This window comes from Spermophilus citellus, assembly GCF_964194105.1.
Source record: "Spermophilus citellus genome assembly, chromosome: 6".
NCBI lineage: Eukaryota > Metazoa > Chordata > Mammalia > Rodentia > Sciuridae > Spermophilus > Spermophilus citellus.
This window is the reverse complement of record NC_138187.1, coordinates 91,625,051-91,647,247: the sequence shown is the minus strand read 5'-3', so window position 1 is coordinate 91,647,247 and position 22,197 is coordinate 91,625,051. Positions and strand designations below refer to the sequence as shown.

The 22,197-nt window shown below is 41.2% G+C and overlaps 1 protein-coding gene across 2 annotated transcripts; it reads right to left on the bottom strand.

Annotated features, from left to right (window-relative positions):
• Window positions 1-291: 291 nt before the first annotated feature.
• On the bottom strand, window positions 292-9,071 carry KLF6 (KLF transcription factor 6). Of its 2 annotated transcripts, XM_081297310.1 has the most exons (4): window positions 8,728-9,071; window positions 5,352-5,925; window positions 3,866-3,989; window positions 292-3,410 (listed from the first exon to the last, which is right to left on the bottom strand). In XM_081297310.1, exons 1-4 carry the CDS (start codon window positions 8,929-8,931, stop codon window positions 3,359-3,361), a joined length of 954 nt encoding a protein of 317 aa, XP_081153436.1. In that variant the 5' UTR covers window positions 8,932-9,071; the 3' UTR covers window positions 292-3,358. The 2 variants fall into 2 exon arrangements, with proteins under 2 accessions (XP_081153436.1, XP_081153437.1); XM_081297311.1 differs by lacking the exon at window positions 3,866-3,989.
• Between the last annotated feature and the right edge of the window lie 13,126 nt (window positions 9,072-22,197).

Below are 22,197 nucleotides of genomic sequence, written 5' to 3'. Positions count from 1 at the left end.
TCAGCAAGTGTCTTCCTACTCCATCCCAGAGCCCAGGGTTGTTTTGATCCGAATTTGGAGGAGTATTCAGTGCATTTCAAGGGAAGCATTTCCAGCCACCTTCCCCCAGCTCCAGGGACAGTGGGAATTAAGTGGGAAGGCATGAGGTAGGCAAATGGCTCTCAGAATTGCACAATGGAGTTTCCCCAGAGGAAGCCAGGGTGAGCAATGCAGCAGGAATTCACTTCAACAACCCCCTCCCTCCTACCCCCCCCAAAAAAAAAAACAACAAAAAAACCCCAGACTCAGATGCTGATAAGAATTCTTTTATGTTATTCCAATAAAAAATACATTCATACAGAAATATAACAATCTTGCAAAAAACAATTTCAAATAAAATCTTGTAAAACAAAATTTTACAAAAATCTTACAAAGATTCTTTAGATAACAGGGTGCTTCCAAAAAAAAAAAAAAAAACCATAAAACAACAAAAAGAAATTTCACTAATAGAAATTTTTGTTTTTAATTTCAAGCAAAAAGTTTCTGCTTGATTGAGGCTCAGTTATCACCTGAACAGAATGTACTTCTTTATGTACTTGCTTATTATGAAAATTACAGGCATTGACATATATGGCACCCAGCCCCACCCTGTCAAACAACTCTGATGGTGTTTCATAAGTGAGACAAGCCAGTGCAAGTTTCTTTTTGTCTTTTATTTACCTTCTTGCTTAATGGAATTGTTATGGCTAAGCACACAGCAGGGCCAAAAAAGGAGTTTTCCAAAACCCAGCAAATCAAATGCTTGGATTTTGAACTGCCAAATGAAAAGTGCATTTCCCCCCTAAGCAAAATGAAAGAAGTTTTTAGGTAAATGTATTCATCAGCCCAGATAAAACCAGTTATGTGAGCTTTAAGTACTGCTCATTTCCAGGAAGAGAAAACAAAATACCAGCCCAGCCAGACTCATTCGTGTGTGTGTGTGTGTGTGTGTGTGTGTACACAAAAAGAAAAGATCCACACCCACAGGCTAGCAGCTGTAAGGAACATCAGCTGTCAGTGCTGTGGTATGCCAATTCGGGGAAATTACTCCTTGGAGAAAATGGGAGAATCTACATGCTGGAAAAAAATAGTTTCATCTGCATAAAAAGTGTTCTAAAAAAGAATCCCTGTAATTAGCTTACTCTTAGGTTAGATCTTCTAATAAGGCTGAAATTCAAATCAAAACCTTGGTGTGTCTGAGTCCAATTGGTGTGCTGGTATTCTGTTCTTGCTTCTTGTGAATGGCCAAAGGTAGTCAATTCCAGCCTCGCTGACAGTGGTAAGCAAAGTCAGCAATTTGGAATAGATTCAATGCCAAGAGAGTCTTCAGCAAATCTTTAAATTAAAGATAAAGCCTCTATAAAAGTTAGGTTATAGTTTTCATTTTTACCTCCTTTATGGCCATTTTGAAATATTTCTTCACAGGCTGTAGAATTTTCTAGCTAAACATTCTAGTTTCTTCTTAAAAAAAATATTTATATATTATCTATATATATATATAACATATATATATATATATATACACACATACACATACTATACACACAGATATACATACACAAGAATTCTGCCCACTTTTTTAAAAAAAAGTAGCATACTTTCTGCATTACCAACAGATAGCTAGATAGATATGTGAAACTTGTGCCTTTTAAGCAAATACATTGACATTTTTTATACTTCTGTATCTTTAATATGTGTGAAAACATTACATATTAAATACAGCCGGTGTGTAATCTATACAATTGTTGTGCAAGGTCTATGTGAAAGTCTTGAGGTGGCAGAATTGGTCAGGTTTTTCAATTAGCATGAGTTTTTTAAGTTTTTCTTTTTTTTCCATTTTAATACTGACGGTCAAGTTGTCTAAAATATTGAACGAATACTGACATGTCAAGAGAGTTCGCATCTATTTGTCTTTGTGAAGGAGGACCTTAAAAGAGGTTTATTATTTTTTTTCTTTTTCTTTTTTCCCTATTATACATTGATACAGTACACTGCCAGGTGAAGAAAGAGCCGTAATAAAGCATGCGTCACCCACACCCCTGTATGAGACCCCTACATAAGGGGTCACTTGCATAAGGCACCATTATGAAGGTCAACAGTGCATTAACAGCTAGAAAACCAGAATGAGTCCTCAAGGCATAAATAAGAGAAACACAGCTGCATGGGAAAAGTTTCCAAGCTTTAGTGGTTCTATCCACCCATCTAAGAAAAATTGTAGATTATCAGCCTAATGTAACATTAGACCAGCAATTTCCAGCCCCAGCCTTTAGACAATTGATACATGTCCAGTTTCTTCAAAGGGCATCATAAAATTCTCCAAAAAGTTAATTCAAATTCAGAATCATTTAAAAAATAATCCTCAGCTGCACAACACCTTTTTGGAAGGGGAGTGTTATAAAATAGAAAGGGGAAAATCATGTCTTGCCAGGCCCAGGTAGCCAGGGATCACTGTACTAGATAAATTGTATCTGAGCTGCTTGTTATTTGAAATTGAGATTGCAGTCCGGATTTAAAAATGGAAAAGCATATAGTTCCCCAGACCATGCATGACTTTTTGTATTATAAGGAAAAAATCATCATTGCGTTATATTTGTAAATACAGCTTATACAATGGGTTACAAATGAGCTCTGTTGTAGCAAGTAAAACAAGCTACTTGACACATTGCACATTTAATAGCTGCACCAGACACCATAAGTTCCTCTCACACCGGAAGGGGGACAGGGCTCCCCCTGCTCATACCACCCTCTGCTCTGGGGTCCTGAGTTCCCACTCCCACCCTCCAAGTTTTTCCTCCTCCTCCTCCTCCTTTTTTTTTTTTTTTTTTGTTTTTTTGTGGGTTTTTTTCTTTGTTTGTTTTTTGTTTTTTTTTTTCTAAGGTGCAGACACCCCCCAGGAAATGATTGGTGGTCGTCTCATCTCATGGTATACTCCTTACACACAAAACATTCAAACAACTTTTTGTTTCCATCTCTTGCAGTTTTGCTACTACAAGGGGAAAAAAAGTCTGCCTCATCATACAGTCAGTAATAGATCCTCAACATACAGTCAACCCAACCATTAACATTCTCAGTGCGCATGCTCACAGCAAAGGCTCGGGAGCCTCTCAGAAGGTTAGGTACCAGTGGCGAGTCCAGGGTCACCCAAACACCATGCACCATGGGTGCTATGCTGCTTCTTACATGACTTTTTTAGCCCTCAAAAGATCTTCAAAAGAGAGGCCCTGGAGGCAACTGGATAGGTGCAAAATGGCATGCTTTGGCTGGAACACGCATCCCTCCTTCCACGGCCTTCTCTCAGCCTGGAAGCCTTTTAGCCTACAGGAATCACCCCTCTGCTCCCTCAGAGGTGCCTCTTCATGTGCAGGGCCAGGTGGTCAGACCTGGAGAAACACCTGCAGGGTAAATCAGAAGCAAAAAAGTTAGGTTTCCTCCCTGGCTGTGTTATATACCAAAGGCCTCACTCACTCTCCTGTACTACCCAACCTGACTCCTCTGGAAGGAAAGGTGGGATGGCCTCCAAGTTCAGGGATAGGAAACCCTAACTTTCAGGAAGGCAAACTAAGAAGGTCTCCAATCTTGGAAAATCTGAACTAACCTCATTTCTAATTCTTTGAAGTTGAAAACTGTTGTAGGCCAATTCTTAAGAATGCATGAAGTCACTCTGGGCTCACATATACCTAGTACAGGCTTCCTAACATGGACTGTTCACAGACCAGGGGCTTTCTAAAGAGCCTCAAGCTTAAAAAGAAATGTCAACCAACGGCAGGAAACTGTGGGCTTCCTTCAGAGGTCTAGGAACACCCACCCTGCTCTGGTCATGGCACTCACACAGCCCTCATGCACGTACCTGTCACAGTGAGAGCATTTAAAAGGCTTGGCACCGGTGTGCTTTCGGAAGTGTCTGGTTAACTCATCACTTCTTGCAAAACGCCACTCACACCCTTCCCATGAGCATCTGTAAGGCTTTTCTCCTGGGAAGAGAGCACATGACAAGCGCGCCATGACTTCACTGACACGCTGGGGGAGAGGCATTCGACAACACATGTGGTGGCAGGAGGAAAGCTCAGAGTCCCTGGGCCCTCAATTAGGGACCATACCTGGAGCTCTAAAGGGAACAAGCAGAATTTTTTCCTGACCTAGCCTAGGCTTCTAACTGTTGTTTCAGGGACCCAGGTTTGGCCAAGGCCATGCTAGCAAAATCCAAGTCAACATATAACAATGACAATTACTCAGGCTGGTGAAATACTTGGGAGGTGAGGTGTCAGCCCACTGGTTCCACAGCCTTGTGCAGGGCAGAGTTTTATTGCTTTCTCCATGGAAACTGTTTCCCTCCAGCACTATTTTGTTCCTCACTCACTTCCCCATGGAATGAGTCTCTGTAGTTTCCTCTAGGACCTTCTATAGTCTACAACACTGAAGTCATGAGTTTCTGGAAGATCTTATTCCAACGCTTCCAAATCACTTTCTAAATGGCAATCAAAGTTGACTTCATTGCCTGGTCAAATTATAAATACGAGTTCAATAAAAGTGCTAAGAATAAAAAAAAAAAAAAAGAAAAAAAAGAAAAAGAAAGCTAAAGTCCATTTGGGACAGATTCCTCATGTCCCCTTCTTATCTCTGTCAATAAGCCAGATTTTCAAGACCCTGATTTCATCTCCCAGCAATTTGCTCTCCTGATGGTAAGATAAGAATTCATAGCACTAGAATATTCCCAGCTCAAAATTATCTGTGACTCTTCACCAGTGACCCTAAACATCCTCAAGGTATTTGAGACCTTTCATCTAAGTTGTGGGGTTTCATTAAGAAGTCACTGCTGAGCTAAGGGGTATCAGAAAATAAAGGCTATATGACACAAAGATATTCTCAATAAACACCACTGATCAATACTGGTGCTTCCAGAACACATGGGTATCACTCAGACCTCATACCATCACCATCAATACTAATTCACTCCACGTTGCCCAGGGACCCTCTGTCCTGTTCCTGGAATTTCATTTAAAAAATGAGGAGCAAGCCAACATAACATGTACACTGGTACAATGAGCACCATGGACCTTGACCAACTGGATTTCTGAGTGGGTGGAGGTTTGGGTGTCCATGGAAAATACCATCTAGCCTCTTGTTTTGCTTAATCTGAAAGTATTAACCATTCATCTGATTCCATTGTCCATCCTGTAAGATTATACTCTGAACTCCAAAGAGACCCAAGTCTTTGGTGACCAGAATTTAGGAAGTGAGGATTTGTTTGATGAGACTTGGCTCCCTCCCAGGGCTGGTGAAATTCAGTGGCTCCCCACAGCGGCCGACCTCCCAGGTCCCATGAGGGGACTGACCTGTGTGAGTACGCTGGTGTGCTTTCAAGTGGGAGCTTTTGGTGTAAACTTTTCTGCAGCCGTTAAAGTGGCATCGATGTACCCTCCTCCTGCCGTCTGGAGAGGCGTCGCCACTACCCTTGTCACCCGGCTTCCCCGAAGTCCCACTGCGCACCTTCCCTGGTGAAGGTAGCTCTCCAGGCACACAACCCCACAGTTGAGAAGGTTCTCTGCTCAGTTCTGGAGAAGAAGGAGGCGTGGACGTTACAGAGGAGCTCAGATTTCCTGAATTGACCAAGACTTCGCTGATGGGGTCAGAGGTGAACTTGGTAGTGGGTGAAAGTTCCTCTGAGCTGTCAGATGATTCGCTGCTGACATCTGAATTGAGGCTGTTGGTCTCTAAGTTGTAACTGAAGCTGGGGCTGATCAGAGTGTCCTCCGGGGGGCTAGAAGAAATCTTCAGTTCTGATTCCTCCTTTTTCTCCCGAGCCAGAATGATTTTGGTCCACAGATCTTCCTGGCTGTCAAATTTGATTTCTGAGGCTGAAACATAGCAGGGCTCACTCTGGAGGTAACGTTCCAACTCCAGGCAGGTCTGTGCAAAATGAATGGAAAAAGGGCACGTGATTGATAAGGCTACCAAGACTGGAACCAAAAGCACATTTGCAAAACATGCAAGAACAAAGGACAGGTAAACTGTGGCAGTGTCACTCACTATGAGCAGAACACCTTCTGTAATCAGAATCTGTGACCTTATGAAAGTTAGAGGAAATTCATTTCTAGGAATGGCAACAATCAGAAGGAAACGCAGAGGGTGAAACCTCTCTAGGCTTCCCCAATGCTGGACCAACGGCCACAGGAGTGATGATCACTAAGCCTGTTTTGTTGTTATAGTTACAAGTGTTGACATTTCTAATGAGTCTCCCAGTAAACCACACAAAGAAAATCAGCCACACATACCCCCCCAACAGGTTTAACCAGATTCTCTTGACATTCTCAAGAACCATGTGTGCTAAGGAAAGCCCCAGCCATCCACCGTTCACACGCCACAAGTATCCACACAAGACAGAAAAGACTACACAGTACACAGGATGTTCTGATGGACCCCCTTAGGGACACAGCTGACAACACAGGGCCACACTCAAGAAAGGAGACAGCAACTAGCTGTCTGCATTCAGGGACATCAATGGAGTTGCAGAGAAACCACCCATTTCCTGTGTAGCAGAGACCTAGTATGTTTTCAAAGAATGCCATTCCCAAATGCAGGGCCATGTATTCCACAAAACTTTAATTACTTCTACAGTGGTCAGAGGGAAACAAGAGACTTCAGCAACAGGAGTGGAGGAATAATTCCAGAATGGCCATCTGCTATTGTAAAGGATGCAAGGGGGAAATTACTCCACGGCCCTGCTGGGAGTCCCACAATGAACAAGAACTTTATCTACTGGCCAAGAGTACAACTGTATGAGTCATCACTCCTATTTCTTTCACGCAATGCCAAAGGAGACTTCCTTTTGAAATTCTGACTAGCAGCCAAATAAGGGCCCGGTTCAAATATACATGCAGTGTGTCATGGACAGGGTGCCCCTCCCCAGCCCCACAACCAACCTTTCAAGAAGCTACAACTGCCGAGATCAGCATCCCCTCTCCCCACCATTTCAAACTTTCTAGCCACTGGAAAAGAAAAATGGTAGGAAACATTTTAGGATTAAATTATGTCTGCCCTGATTTTCACTAGGTTGCCTGCATGGCCATATAAGGTTGTCTGTGCTACTGGCAAGTCTACAGATTTAAATTTTGACACCAAACTGCTCTTTACAACAAATCATTTTGGGGACACGGGCCATCCTGAGCACAGGCTACTCAAAGGCTCCAGCTTACTTAGCGATATGCCTCCTGTCATGATAATATGTACATTCTTCCCCCTCCCCGCAGACTCTTCATGCAGCAAGCATGAGCAAGCCAGGAGTGGGGGGGGCATTGTTTTCTCTTTCTCTTTCCCCCTAAAATTAGGTGTCTGAGTTGCAATGCATACTATGGTGTTCTGAAGAGAGGCGGCGATACATTTTATTGTTGTTCCAAAGAAAAAGAAAAGCATATTTATTGATATCTTGTTAAACTTTAATAATCTAGCCAATTTAAAATCTCCATTATGCTGATGAGCACCAGAGACCTGAAGGAAGCTCTCTGAGAGTTTAAAAGCCTCTGAAGGCCACCAGGAGCCAAGTCTGGCTTGTTGCCCAAATCCCAAATGCCCAAAGGAAACTACTTAGATCAATTTCAATCACGTCCTAGGGAGCAGCTTCTTTGAGGAGGAAAAAGGGGGGAGGGGGACAAGGGAAAAGGAGGCAGGAGAGGATCGGGAACAATTAAGCAGGCATGAGAAGGGTGCAAAGCTTTGCATTTCATCCTTCTTCAAAGCTTTCTAGGCTTTGAAATCCACAGAATACATTTGATCTGCTAATTCACTTCGTGACAAAAAACAAACAGCACAGCAGGGCAGAGAGGCAACACCAAACCCTCTTTCTATCTTTTTAAAAACAATGGGTCAAGTGTTAGAGGCTCTCATCCCTCAAGCAATCCTAAGAATCAGAACGGGAAAATATTAAGTTTCTCCAATTTCCCATGCCCAAATTTCCCATCCACCAAAATGCCGGAAAACGAGGCTCTTCCCAAACTAAGACTTGAAGCAACTAGGACGGGCTCATTGTCATATGACTGACAAGTCACTGGTGTGCAAACAGCACCCCCCCTCTCTTCCCCTGGTAAACAAGAGAAGCAGGTAAGAAAAATAAGGCAGACCTAGGCAAATGTTAAGAAATCCAAAGAGGGAAAAGAAACTGAAAATAGCCTAGAGGGAAGGGGAAAAAACCTGGTCTACGTTTCGCTGGCAAAATTTTAGATTTAAAAAACTGTATGTACAAACACTATAAAGCAAAACAAAAACAAAATCCCTTTCCAAAAAAAAAAAAAAAATTCCTTGGCAGTCAAGACAAGTTCGTTCATATGACAAGGTCCAGCTGTGGAGTTTGGACCTGGTACAAGCCCCAAACTTGTGCCAAGGGCTCGGGCCGGGATGAGGCCGAGGAGTTTGGGTTTCCCCTCGGGTGGATGCTGTTCAGAAGCTCCGGAATGGCAAAAACACTGGGAACAACGAAGCGCGGCTCCGCTCTACTCAAATGACAACTCTGCTCCACGCTGGACAAGGCCCATTTTAGAGCGCCTTCCACACCGGAGGCAGCAGAAGGACATTTTAAGATAATTATTTTAATTAAAAAAAATTACACTAACAATAATAATAATCATAAAAAGATGCACTTCCAAGCACACACCATCTTGCCTGCGCCTCCGCGCACTCCCTCCTCGGCGCACCGGGCACGTGAAAATCTCTATTTACCTGTTGCCAATATTCCTCCAGGGACGGCAGAGCCGAGAAGTAGCCCGTTTCGTGCACAATCTGGAGTTCCTGGAAGATGCTGCACATTGGGAGCACATCCATGTCGGTTTGGAAAAGACAGTCCCCGCTGTCGGGAAAACAGGGAGGTGTGCGGTCTGGAGTCGGAGCCGAAACTCTCCCCGCGAGCGCAGGTGAAAGTTTCATGCAAACTCAATGGCACGGCAATCAGACGCCCGGTCCGGACCCTCCCGCAGCCCGCAGCGCGCGGAGCCCACACAATATTTGCAAACACCGGACTGACTGCAAACGTAACCCCTGCAAAACTTCCCTATTCAAAGCTCCGCTGCCAGCCACCCCCCTCCTCCCCCGCTGGCTCCCCCCACTCCTCCTCCCCCCACGTGACTAGCCCCGCGCCCGCCCCGCGCGCTACCCAATCCCGCCGCGCCCGGCCCGGGGGCTGCGCGCAGATGATGTCAGCTCGGACCAATCGCGGGTGGTGACACACAGCGGCCCCGCCTGGCGTGACCGAGCCTCTCCATCACAGCCCTCTCCATTGGCTCAATTCGAACTCTGCCCGCTCTGATTGGAAAGGGGCCTCGCAGGCTATTTTTAGCAGGGTATATAAAGCGCAGGCCGCCTCGCGCCGAAGGAGTCGGCGCTGGGAGGTGCGCGGCAGAGCGCTGCGGTCCCGCAACCGGGGCTAGGGCGGCGGGACTAGGGCGGCCGGGCCGGGGAACCCGGCCGGCCAGCGTCACCAGTTCGGTCGCCGGGCCGAGTCCTACGGTCCGAGTCACCCGACCAGGACCTGCCACCGCGCGAGTCCCTGTTCCGGCAAAGTACCCCTGCAGTCACGCCGCTTTCGGCCAGCTGCCCGGTCCCCTACTTCCCGCCGCCCTGTCCTTCTCCATCCCACTGATCCCCTCGGTACTCAGGGCTGTGGCGTTCCTTGTGTTCTCGGGGCCATCCAGTCTTCCTCTGTCCCCCTTCTTCCCTCTCTGTCCCCTCCATCCCTCGGCATGACCCGTGGGGGACACACAGGCCAGTGGGCCCGGGCCCTACAGGTGTGGTGAGGGGTCGGACGGTAGGGCAGGGCAGATGGGACCTTGGGCGCATAGAGCCCCCTTACCCTGGGATCTGGGGCGAGGGTTCCGTGGAACCGCATCCCCTGGGTTCTTATTTTGTCTGCTCTCATGCTCAAGCTTAGGGGACACCCCTGAGTACCCGGAGGTATAGTACTTGCCTGGCCTGCGGGAAAGGCAAGGAAATTCTGAAATTCTGTGAACCAAATTTTGCCTCTGAATATGTTAGAAGTATAATTTTTAAGATTCCACCCCCAAACTACGGATTTTTAACAAGCTCCCCACAATATTCTGTTGCTAGTTAAAGTTTGAAAACCAGGGATCAGTAAGTTGTTTTTCTTGGTACTTGTGGAATAACTCAGATTCTAAGAAAAGACTGTTGTCTGCTTCTAATTGGGAGAAGTTTGTTTATCTTGTGGAAGGCACCCTCCTCACCAAGCTTAACAAGGAGGGTTTTCCATGAATGTGTAAACAATTTCGGTAAAGTTGAGACTTTCAATGTGGTTTCTTTTTCTTTTCTTTCTTTCTGACTTTTTAAAAAATATATATATTGTCCCCTGAAATTTAATATTCATTTTCAAGAACAATTCCCAAAACATGAAGGATGGACATTTCAAAATGAAATTTCAACTCAAAATGAAATTCAAAAATTCAAAATGAAAAACAATTGTGACTACTTTTATAGTTTTCATTTAAAAAGTAGTGTTTAGTGGGCACTATTTTTTAAACATTTTAAAATATATATGATAATTTTAGAGGACTTTCTATATTTAATTTTAGAAGATTAGAGCAGACTCATGGCAGGATTATGAGCACATAAGGTTCTAGTCAGGGACCTTTGTGAATCAAAGTTCTGTAAAATTATTATTTTATTGTACCTATTACATATGATCTGTGAAGAAGATGACCTGTGTCCATCATATTTATCCTAGCAACAAAGGGACATGTACCTAGTCCATGTCCAAGAAGGAAAAATGGAAATGGATTTTCTTTAAATAGTCCACAAATTGAGCCAACCTTTCAGTAACCAGCAACTGGTAGCCTTTGGTAAATTGTTATTCTGGGCTCTGGTTTTCTCTGTCATTATCAGCAAGCTGGTAACCTTGGCTCTTGTATTACCAAAAGAAGCAAGAATCAGGTCAAATCTTGAATGACACCAGACAAGGTAGAACTCATGAAAGGTGAAGGGAAGAGATGTTGACCAAGTCAGGGAAACCTTAAGAGGGTCAGTGTGTTAGTCAAGGCTCTCTGGGAGTCCTTTAAAGTATTATAGTAACATTGTCCAAACTTAGCTTGTGGACAGGAGTTATTGTTTTAATAAGTGCCTTTGTATACATTCCTATAGAATGTAACATTGTGCTTGTCTTTTACATATACTTCCTGTCACCTAGAAGATGGTATAGTTTATTTTTTTATAAGAGTGTACCTAATTGGAGGTAATACATATGCAATCAAAATCTAATTTTTAGGAAAAAAAATAAAAATGTAAAAATGGAGCACATAGACTGAATTTCAAATAGAATGAATTCTTTGACTTCCTGGTGCACTCATTAGCCATTGGGAACACATTATTCATATCCTGTTACATCGCCACATATCAGTATATATACATTTGCAAAATAGGCAAAAGTCCCTGTAATGGTTGGGGGAGGAGACAGGAGGTCATAGCTTAAAAGAAAGGCATTTCCACTAATACTAAGCAGGTAGCTCTTGGATGGGAAAATATCATTCGTTTTGTATGTGAAAAAGAATACACATGAGAGCTGAAGGATGCTAATTATGTCTAGTTGTTCAAAAGAGCAACAAAGAGTCAGGAGCCAGATTCATTCAGAGGAGAAAATATGTTCTGGAATAAAAAGATAAACTTTATACTCTAGCTATCCATATAGCATGTGAGACTTTGGCCACATTATTTAAATAGGAAAAATTTTTTAAATGGTAGTTTTTTTGTTGTTGTTGTTTTCAGTTTCATATAATTAGAAGAGAATGTATTAAAATACCTAGTCTGGGGGCTGGGGATGTGGCTCAAGCGGTAGCGCGCTGGCCTGGCATGCCTGCGGCCGGGGTTCAATCCTCAGCATCACATACAAACAAAGATGTTGTGTCCGCCGAAAACTAAAAAATAAATATTAAAAAAAATTCTCCCCCCCTTCCCCCCTCCCTCCCCCCCTCCCTCCCCCCCTCCCTCTCTCTCTCTCTCTCTCTCTCTCTCTCTCTCTCTCTCATTCTCTCTTAAAAAATATATTTAAAAAAAAAATAAAATACCTAGTCTGTGGCAGATAGTAGTCGATAAACTGAAAACAATATTCACTTATTCAACATTTATCAGTTTCTGAGTTTGCTCTTGGTGTTTACTTTATAATCCCTTCCCCAAACAAATGAAACAGTAAAATTAAGTCAACTTTGCAGGTCACAGAGCAAATTAGAGGCAAAGTTAGGCCTAGAGTTGTCCAGTATTTCCACAAGAGCTATTTTTTCCTCTCTTTTCCAAAGACTGGAGATTCTTGCTCCTGCCACACAACCCCTCCCCTGTCCTGGAGAGAAAGTAATAAATTCCAACTGGGGGCAAGCCTTCCTTTAGCTCACCCTCATCTGCTCGCCTCTTCTGTCCAGCCGCCTGCCCACAACTGCACCACTACCACTGTCTCCATGGAGTCAGGACCTGTTCTGTGTGATGGCCCCAGGCTCCTTTTCACATTCCTGGGCCATGAGGGGTCTGCCGCCTGAATCCTGTGCAATTGCCTGGCACCTTCACCTCCACCTCCTCCTGCACTTTCTTCCACACATCAGGAGTTGTGTGTTGTTTACAATCTGTTGTTTAAACTAAGTTTGCATTTTAACCCTAAAGATTATTGGATGGTATCTTGGTTTGGAGTGCTTTTGATCTCCCTCTTCTAGATTATTCAAAAGGGGCTTTTAAAAGGACCCTTAAAAGTCTGTTCTGAGGATAATTCCAGTAATGCCTCCTAATTATGTTGATAGAGAATGCTCCCATTGTTGGTCAAGAAGTCAATTTTGTTTGTTTCTGGTGTCATCATCAGTATGTTTATCCTAGAGCAAATTGATTAATTAACCCTTCATCCATTTGTTTAATTTAGTTGTATAAAATATAATTTTAAGAAAATATTTTGATTAATTGCATGAGAGATATATAGATGTAAAATGTTTATTTGCTATCCTAGTTGCTTGTAGTTCTGTGCAAACAGTGTAAGTTGTCATCCCTCCGTACAGCCTTTTTTTAAAAAACTAGGAAAAGGACTGGGGATGTGGCTCAAGCGGTAGTGCGCTTGCCTGGCGTGCAGCCCAGGTTCCATCCTCAGCACCACATACAGACAAAGATGTTGTGTCCGCCAAACACTAAAAAAAAAAAAAAAAAAAAATATTAAAATTCTCTCTCTCCTCTCTCTCACTCTTAAAAAAAATAAATAAAAACTAGGAAAAAAATTACTACATTATATTTCAGGTCAAGATTCATTTTTTGAGGGGAGGGGGGATAGTAGGGGATAGGAAAGGTAGCAGAATACAACAATTACTAATAGGGCATTATGTAAAATTGTGGATGTGTAACCGACGTGATTCTGCAATCTGCATTTGGGGTAAAATTGGGAGTTCATAACCCACTTCAATCTAATGTATGAAATATGATATGTCAAGTGCTTTGTAATGTTGTGAACAACCAATAAAAAAAAAAAGATTCATTCTTTGAAATAACAGTGCAGAGAATAGCTAACAAAGGAAAATACCTTACTGACTTTTTTTTTTTAAATGGGAATCAAACATTCCCAGTCTTTCCCCTCTCACATTTTTTTTATTGGTGCCTTATAGTTGTACATGATGGTGGGATTTGTCATTACATATTTGCACATGCACACATATAACAACATAATTTGGCCAATATCAATCCAATCATTTTTATTTATTTTTTAACTTTAAGACAAAGTCTCCCTAAATTGCTGAAGCTGGCATTAAATGTGTGATCCTTTTGCCTCAGGCGCCACAGTCATTGGGATTACCTGTATGTACCACCACACCCAGCTCTTAGGGATAGTTTTTAACTTAATCAACATATGCAGTGTGCTAAGTACAATGATGGTGATGGTTCTGGGGCATTGTTAGGGGAGATTTCATCTTTGCTCTAAAAATATAATAGTAAGAAGAGACTTCTCCACTGACTTCTTCCCAACAGGCTCTTGCAGGGGCTACCTGGGCCACCATTAGGGTCCCTACCTTTGTTGTCAGTATTCCTGTTCCTGCTCACATTGTGCTATCCTGGAGTCCTGGTGGGGGCAGGGAAGGGGGTTGGCTCCTAATGACAGTATGGATGTTCCAAGTTCTGACTTTAGGCCTACACTGCACCTTTGGGCTTTGGGGCTGGGTCTTTCTGAGATTATCTGACTCTTCCCCCAGAGCAGCCAAACTTAATTGCATTTGTTGGAGAAGGAGTTGTAGATGGGAGGGAGTTTCCTTGTCAAGAGAAAAGTAAGGCTTCCTGGCATACAGAATTTGAATTTATGAGGACATCCTGCCTCTCCCTCTGCAATGAGGGGCTTTTGTTTCCTTTGAGAGCAGACCTGGTGATGCTGGTGGGGTTTGTGCAGTCTATACTGCATACTGATTTTCTCATGAGCACCTTGTGGAGGCCTGTGGAGAAGAACTTGCACGTGAGGATGGAATTCCACTTACTCCAAACAGTCTTGGTACCCACATGTGCCCATCAGTAAATTATTACAATATTAGTGTTTTCTTCTGTGGAGACTGCCTTCTCCTGCTTTGCCAAAGGCAAAACAGCATGTAGCACCCTTTCTTCTCAAAGTTTCTTGGCTGTCTTTGAGACTTGGTATACACAGAGACTTTTGGCCTCCTTTCTTAAATAAGCTAAAGAAAATTAGGAATTTGTAGATTACCTGGCATTTTGTTGTTATCAGATTGGGAGCAACTGTATTTTAGACTTTCTTCATTCATCAGAAGTGAAGTTCCATAAATCCATTAGGGAAAGGAAAGTCTTCAAGAAATGAGGCTTGAACTCTTTGATGTATGTATATGGAGTAAAAATGAAATAAGAAAGAAAAGGAGTGAGGGAAGGAGGGAGGAAGGAAGGAGAAACAGTCTTACTTCACACAATATTCAGAATTGATTAGGGACAGATTGTAGATTAAATGGAAAAACAACAACAACAACAAAAACCCATAACTTCCTGAAGAAAAACTTAGGGAAAGAATATCATAATTTGGGATGTAAGCAAAGGATTCTTGGATGGGAAACAGAAGGCAATCCCTTCAAGGAAAAAAATCCTAATTAATTTAGATTTTATCATAAATTAAAACTTCATCAAAATGTAATACTAAGAAAATGTATAGACAGGTAATATTAGGAGAACATATTCCAAATTGTACATCTAGAATTAAAGAAGTATCTGGGATATAAAAATTACCCATACACATCAATACTAAATTTAAAAAAATAAAAAATAAAAAAATAGATGTTAAAAAACAAAAAATAAGCCAATAATTTCAACATATATTTTATAAAATTTAAATGGCTAGTAAGCACATTAAAAAATGTGCACATTATTCATAATCAAGGAAAAATTAAGTAAAATCCATTGGTTTTTCTAAAAAGTAAGAAGATTAACAACACCAAGAGCTGATGAAGATGTGTCATGGGTGACAAAAAAACTTTCCTGTACTCTTTATTAATGAGAAGACAAAACCTTCCCTTTGTGAAGGTCTGGCCATTTTTAATAAGACTAAATATAAAGCTATCCTCTGGCTCAGGTCTTCACTCTTCTAGACATTTAACCAAAAGAACTGAAAGATTATGTTTACCAAGATAATTGTACATGATGTCTCCTACCACTTTATCCATACCCATCAAAAGCTGGACCCTGCTCAGGAGTCCATCAGTGAGAGTTTTAGTATTATGGAATATGATGCTGCTCACCACAGAAAGAGCATGCAGCCATCTTGAGTTGGTCTCAGAAACATCAGACTGAGGGAAGAAGCTTTGTCTACAAGAATTTCTGCAGCAGTCAGGCTCAGTGGCTCATTCTTGTAATCCCAGGGGCTCAGGAGGCTGAGGTAGGAGGATTACAAGTTCAAAGCCAGCCGTAGCAATTTAGCAAGGACCTATGCAATTTAGGGAGACACTGTCTCTAAATAAAAAATAATATAAAAAGGGCTGGGATGTGGCTCAGTGGTTAAGCACCTCTGGGTTCAATCCCTGTTACCAAAAATAAGCAAGTAAATAAACAAATATATCCACAACAAAATTCAAATAGCTTCGGCTCTAGAACACTTACAACTGATGTTTAGTGAAATAACTAGCATGCCAGTTGCTTGTGGTGGGAATGACTAGAAATGTGACTTGGAAGGAGCATTAGGGAGTTCCCCAAGTGGTTGGCAATTTCCATGGCTGGATAGAGGTTTAGGTCACACAGCCAATTAAATTTGTCTAAACCAATTGACTAGCATACTTAAGGCTGCACATTTAACTTTCTGCAAATCCAACCCCGTCAAGAGACACAGAGAAACCATAAGCAAATATCAAACTGTAGTTAATGATGTGCAAGCTGCCATGTTAGAGGGGAAGTATTCCAAGGTATGCAGTTTGAGACTGAGAAAAAGAGGAAGAAGAAGGAAGAAGGGGGAAGGAGGTACAAATGAATGGATGGGTGGATGGGAAGTGATCTGTATACATAGATAGACATTGCCTTGAGGCAAATCCACTAAAATGATAATTGTAGAATCTGGGTGATAAATGGGAGTGATTACAAACCCTTTAAACTTCTCTGCATATTTGAAAATGTTTTTAGTAAAACACTGGGTGGGTCATAGGCTAGAAAAGGAAATATAGGAGTTGTACATTATCAGATCTGGCTCCTAATTCTGAAACCTAATAGCTGTGTGAGCTTGGACAAGTCACCTGGTATCAATTAGCCTCAGTTTCCTATGCTATAAGATGGGTCAATAACAATGTCTACTGCTGACAATGTCTTCTCCCCTGAACACTCCCCAGGCACTTTTCAATGTTAGCTGAAGTATTGCTCCTAGCACCACCAGTGGTTCCTATGGATTGCTCTGCTTTACAGATCAGAATTGAAGGTGAAAGAAAGAGACACAGAGAGAAAAGGATATTCAAGAAGTCTCTCACCTTACAATTAATGGAGTCAAAATTAAGATTGAGTCTGAGATATCTTTGATTCCTATCCTTGACTCTTACAGCCTGTGGGGTTTTTTTTAGCTTACTTTAAACTCTGTCTTAATGTATAGTTATATTCTATTTATATTGAAACATCTAATGAGCCAAAATATAAAATTAATATTTGTATATAGTGTATTATTTTCTTTGTGGATGCTGTAACAAATGCCACAAACTAAGTGGCTTTAAACAACTGAAATTTATTCTCTCAGAGTCTGGAGACCAGATGTCCTGGCCACGGCATGCACAGAGCATATTACCTCTGGAGACTGAAGGTAAGAACCCATTCCTTGCCTCCTCTGGCTGCTTGTGGCAGCATCACTTTAATCTCTCCTCTGTGATCACACTGCATTGCCTCTTCTGTCAATGTCAAATCTCCCTCTCCTTGAATCAGAACACTAGTGATTGGATTTAGGACCCAGACCCTTAATTGAATTACATTTGCAAAGAGCTGTCTTCCAGATCAAATCATATCCATAGGCTCCAGGGATTTGACATGGATCTCCTTTGGTCAATTTTTCGTTAGCCACAATCAATACAAAATATATAAGTTAACCCCTATAATATATTGTTAATACTATGGTAATAGGACTGCATGTTGCAAGATCCTGTGGACTAAAGATAAGGATGTAGAAAATGCCAAGAAGTATTAAGCAACTGTTATCAAATAGACTGAATCAAAACAGAGTTTGGATATCATTTCCTAGTTACTATGCTTACTTAGTGTTTGACACAGATTATCTAATTTAACCTAATGGTTACTCTGCCACTTCTATGTTAAGTGACAAGAAAACTGAGACCCAGAAGGTCATTTTACTTGCTCAAAATCATCAAGCAGTAATAATGAAAGGCAAAATTTAGTAGGTGTTGGACAGTACAATCCTCTGAGGTCAGGATATCTTTATCTCCATTTTATAATTCGGAAAACTATAGTGGAGAGCAGGGAGCTAACTTGCCTAAGGCCACTTGGCTGTGGACCTCAGAACCTGGTGGCACCTCTGGGGAGATAGAAGAGGGTGCTCTGGGAGCTGCCATCATGGTTGTGCAGGCTAGGAGGGATAAGACAGATGGGATTTGACCTGGGCTATCTGAGCCAGAACCTACAGGCATGGCCACACACCATTGATAGTAGTAGTGGGAATACTGAGGAAAGATTGCAGGCTTGCTTCTGAGGAAAGCCATCAGGACTTGGTGATAGGGACATGAGGTCACCATGTCTGGTCTGGGCAGCATGTAGGAGGCCATAATGAGCCAAAGACTTGTAGATGTACCTTTCTTGCTTTGCTGTACCCTCAGGCTTGGTTGCCCAAAGAGCAGAGGCTTCCTTGACACAAACAGCTGCCTGACCCTCTCCTGGAGCTGTCACACTTTTGCATCTTATCGCTTTCTCTTGCCCTTCCTGACTTAGCCATGGTGTGCCTGCTGTTGAATTACCTGAGAGCCCCATGCACCTGTTCCCTAACCCATGTGCTTTGTGCTTCTCCAGTACCCATCTCTGTTCACCTCACTCTGTGCACTTTCTGCCCTTCCCTTTCTGCATTCATTGCCTATACCATAGTTGTGAACCCTGTGGCTGATCTCCCATGGCTGGAGAACCTGACACCATTGTTGATGACTATGCTTTTGTCTTCCCCAAAGTCTGTGAAATTCTTAGCTAATAGGCTGACTTCCACCTCCACATCCCAGTGCCTACTATGGGGCATGGAAAGGTGAAAAGAGTTTATGGCCTGAGTCAGAAATGTAACTTAGGGCTGGGATTGTGGCTCAGCAGTAGAGCGCTCGCCTAGCACAGGTGGGACCTGGGTTTGATACTCAGCACCACATAAAAATAAAGACATTGTGTTGTGTCCATCTACACCTAAAAAATAAAGAAATATTTAAAAAAAATAAAAAGAATTAAAAAAAAGAAATGTAACTCAATTAACTTCTTGTGAATTGGTGCTTGCATTGTGAACTTGGCCTGTCAAGAGGCATCTTAACGTCTTGCATTACAGCTGTTTGTAGATGCTTATTTTCCGTCTTAGCTTGTTTGTTCTAGGAAATAGTCAGGAGTCCTCAGACGTCCTTTTTTCCTTTGCAAGTGACAGCAGGCACTCATACTAAGAAAAACTTCTGCAGGCAGTGATGCTGCCTGCTATGCTATAATCAGCTTCTAGAAATTAAGATTCAGAACCAGAGTTCATAAGAAGGCAAAAAAAAAAAAAGGGGGAGGGGGAAGATTGCCAGAGATTTCATGATTGACACATTTGGTATACGTCCAAAGCCTGTCACTGAGTATTAAATTGTTCAAGAAAAAAACCAAAAACCAAAAAAAACAAACAAAAAAAAAAACAAAAGTAAAGAATAAAAAAATGCATTTAGTAAAAGAATTGGAGATTAGCAATTGCAAGCAAGATTAAAATTTGCCCTTATAAAATTAAATTAAGAGCAATTATATATGCTGGTGAATACGTTTATATCTCAATCTGATGATCTATCAGGTTCTAAATAAAAATGAGCTACAAATGACATCTTCTAAAAAGTAATTGCTAAAAAGTTTTCTAAGCAATTTACATTTTATAGGAGCAAATAAGATAAATGGTCTTTGGGTATTAAGGTTCTGCAAAATGTAATAGTTCTTTACATAAGAAAATTAACTTTCTTCCTATGTTCTATGTCCATAGTATAAACATAAACTATACTTGTGCTATTAGCATCACTAGCTTTAGTTACTGGTGTACAACCTGTACAGGACAATGTGCCTGTGCTTTTCTCATGATCAACGTTTAGTGTGATGCCTAGACTATCCCAGCTGCTCAATAAGTACTTGGATGAATAAATCAATGAGTGGTTACAGGCATAAATTCCAAATACATCTATAAATTTAAAATGAAAGTTGAAATTTTTGCCTAATTTTACTCTGTTGGGATAAAATTGATTTTTTAATAGAATAATAATTTACTTCTCTGTGCCCATTTAGATATTTAAAAAATACCAGGTGTCTCTTTTTGAGCTAAATAAGTCACAGTTAGTCTTATTTTACATCCTAAATTTTTGCACTTAGGAAGGCAATGTGTAAATTGTGGTCCCAAGTCAATGTACATCCTCAAGTAAATGACTTGCCAACTCAGAAATGCCAAAAGTTTTTATTTTTATTACATGGTGAAGAAATTGAAGTGAAAAAAAAAGAACTACTGAACTATTAAACAGGGAGACCCTCTAGACTACAAATATCCAGTTTAAACTTCCTTCATTCTTGTCTTAATTATGATACATCAAAGTTGACCTTGGACTATTCTCTCTATTCCCTGATTTCACTTTTCTTGTTTACTAGGTTCATCCCTTAGATTTTTTTGGAGTATACCCTGTAATAACTTCCACAGGAACCTGTGGAAGGGCCCCTTTCTATGTCTGTAGCAGCTACATTTTCTTTAAATTTCTCATATGATTGATTAATAATTTCACTTCACATGAACCTTTTGGTGTGAATTTCCCTTGGAATATTGAAGATAATGCTCCATTGGGATCAAGATTCTGTTTTTATAGTTCACTTGACTTTTCTAGTTAATTTTCCAAATTTATGACTGTCCCATACCTGATGATACTATAATTTCCCTAAGTTTTTCCCAGACAGATGTCTTCTTGGTAGGAATTCTATACAGGATTCAATAAGGGGCAAATCATTATGGTAAGAGAGCAGAGAACTGGCCATGGGCTGAATATTTTCCCAATGTCAGGCATTGTTTCAAATATTATTTCTAGTTTCTTCATAAAGAAGCATTTTGGGAGAGTGTTTTGCTGGAATATAAATGCCTGAGCTTTGCTGGATGTGGGAGGAAATAGATATGGGGATGAGATTTATTGGAGCCATATTGAAAACTGGTATGTGTTAGTGACCCCCTATTTAGTCCCTGTTATTTATTCCTTCTTGCAATGGCATATTTTAATTTTAATGGTGTCTCTAGAGAAGGGGAGAAAAATCATAGCATGGTCTTTTAGATTAAACCATAGTCATTGAATTTCACTTAAAATATAAGTTTAATAGCCCACAAAATGATCCAATAAAATATATGTTTATTATTATTTTTTTATTATTGAGAAAATGATAGACATCTATTTTTTTTTTCTCTTTTTGGGCACTACGTTTTACAATGACTGATAAGCCTAAGATGAAAAAAGATCAAAAAGGGGTAAAAAAAGAGAATGAAACAGAGTGTGAAAGGAAGAATGAAAGGAGTAGGAAAACTTCAAGTTGGTATTTTAGGAGGAATCCAAAATGAGCTTTCTTTTAGCAGAGGGGGACCTTTTCAAGAATCAGTTGTGCACAAGGCCCAAGTATCTTTGATGCTTTTCTCTGAAAACCAGATTCTCCTTCTGAATAGATGTTTGATTGAGCTCAATTCAAAAGATCTTATCTCCTTCGTTGCAACTTTCTCACTTCCAAGAAATATTAGCACATTCAGATGAGTCAGAAATCTCTAGCATCTCTCTGGTAACACATTTTCATCAGTAAATACATCCACTTCTCTCATGCAACATCATCTGAAGTGTTTCAAGAAAAGCACATTTTTATTATATGTTGAGTATTGAATTTTGTGTTTGGGAAACAATAGTGACTCTTAAAGAGAGTCCCTCCTCATACATAGCTCAGGTTCTCTTTGTGAGGGACAATAAGGAACAGGTAAACCAATATCTCGGGTGAAGAAAAATTGCATGGAGGGAATAGGGTTGAAATGATGAGCAGGAGGTCTTGGCAGTGCTTAGACAGGATAGTATGGGAGGCCTCTTAGAGGAGATGGTATTTTTAATAGAAGAAGAATGTGCTTGATAAAAGTGAAACAGTGTTATCTGGAAGGAAGTGTGTACAGGATGTAGTCATCAAGTGATAAAAGTTCCTCTTTTACCCTTAATTTTAAAATATATTTATGAATTTCATATCCATTTAGGATGTCTTCATGTGCAGATTGCAAGTCTCTATTAGACAACTTTTGCTCATGGGCAACCTCCAATATCTACCTCCAGGAGGTCATGAAGGTATGCACTTAACTTTTTGGGAGAAATAAGTCCTTTAAACCTATAGCAAGTGTGTGCATGGGAAGAGTCTCTGTTTCCATCTGTTGTATGAGTATTTGTGCTGATGTAAGACTTGGTCAACCACTGCCCGGGGCATTTCAGACCAGTTCAAAAGTCCCTGAAACTCTTGAGGGTTTTGATT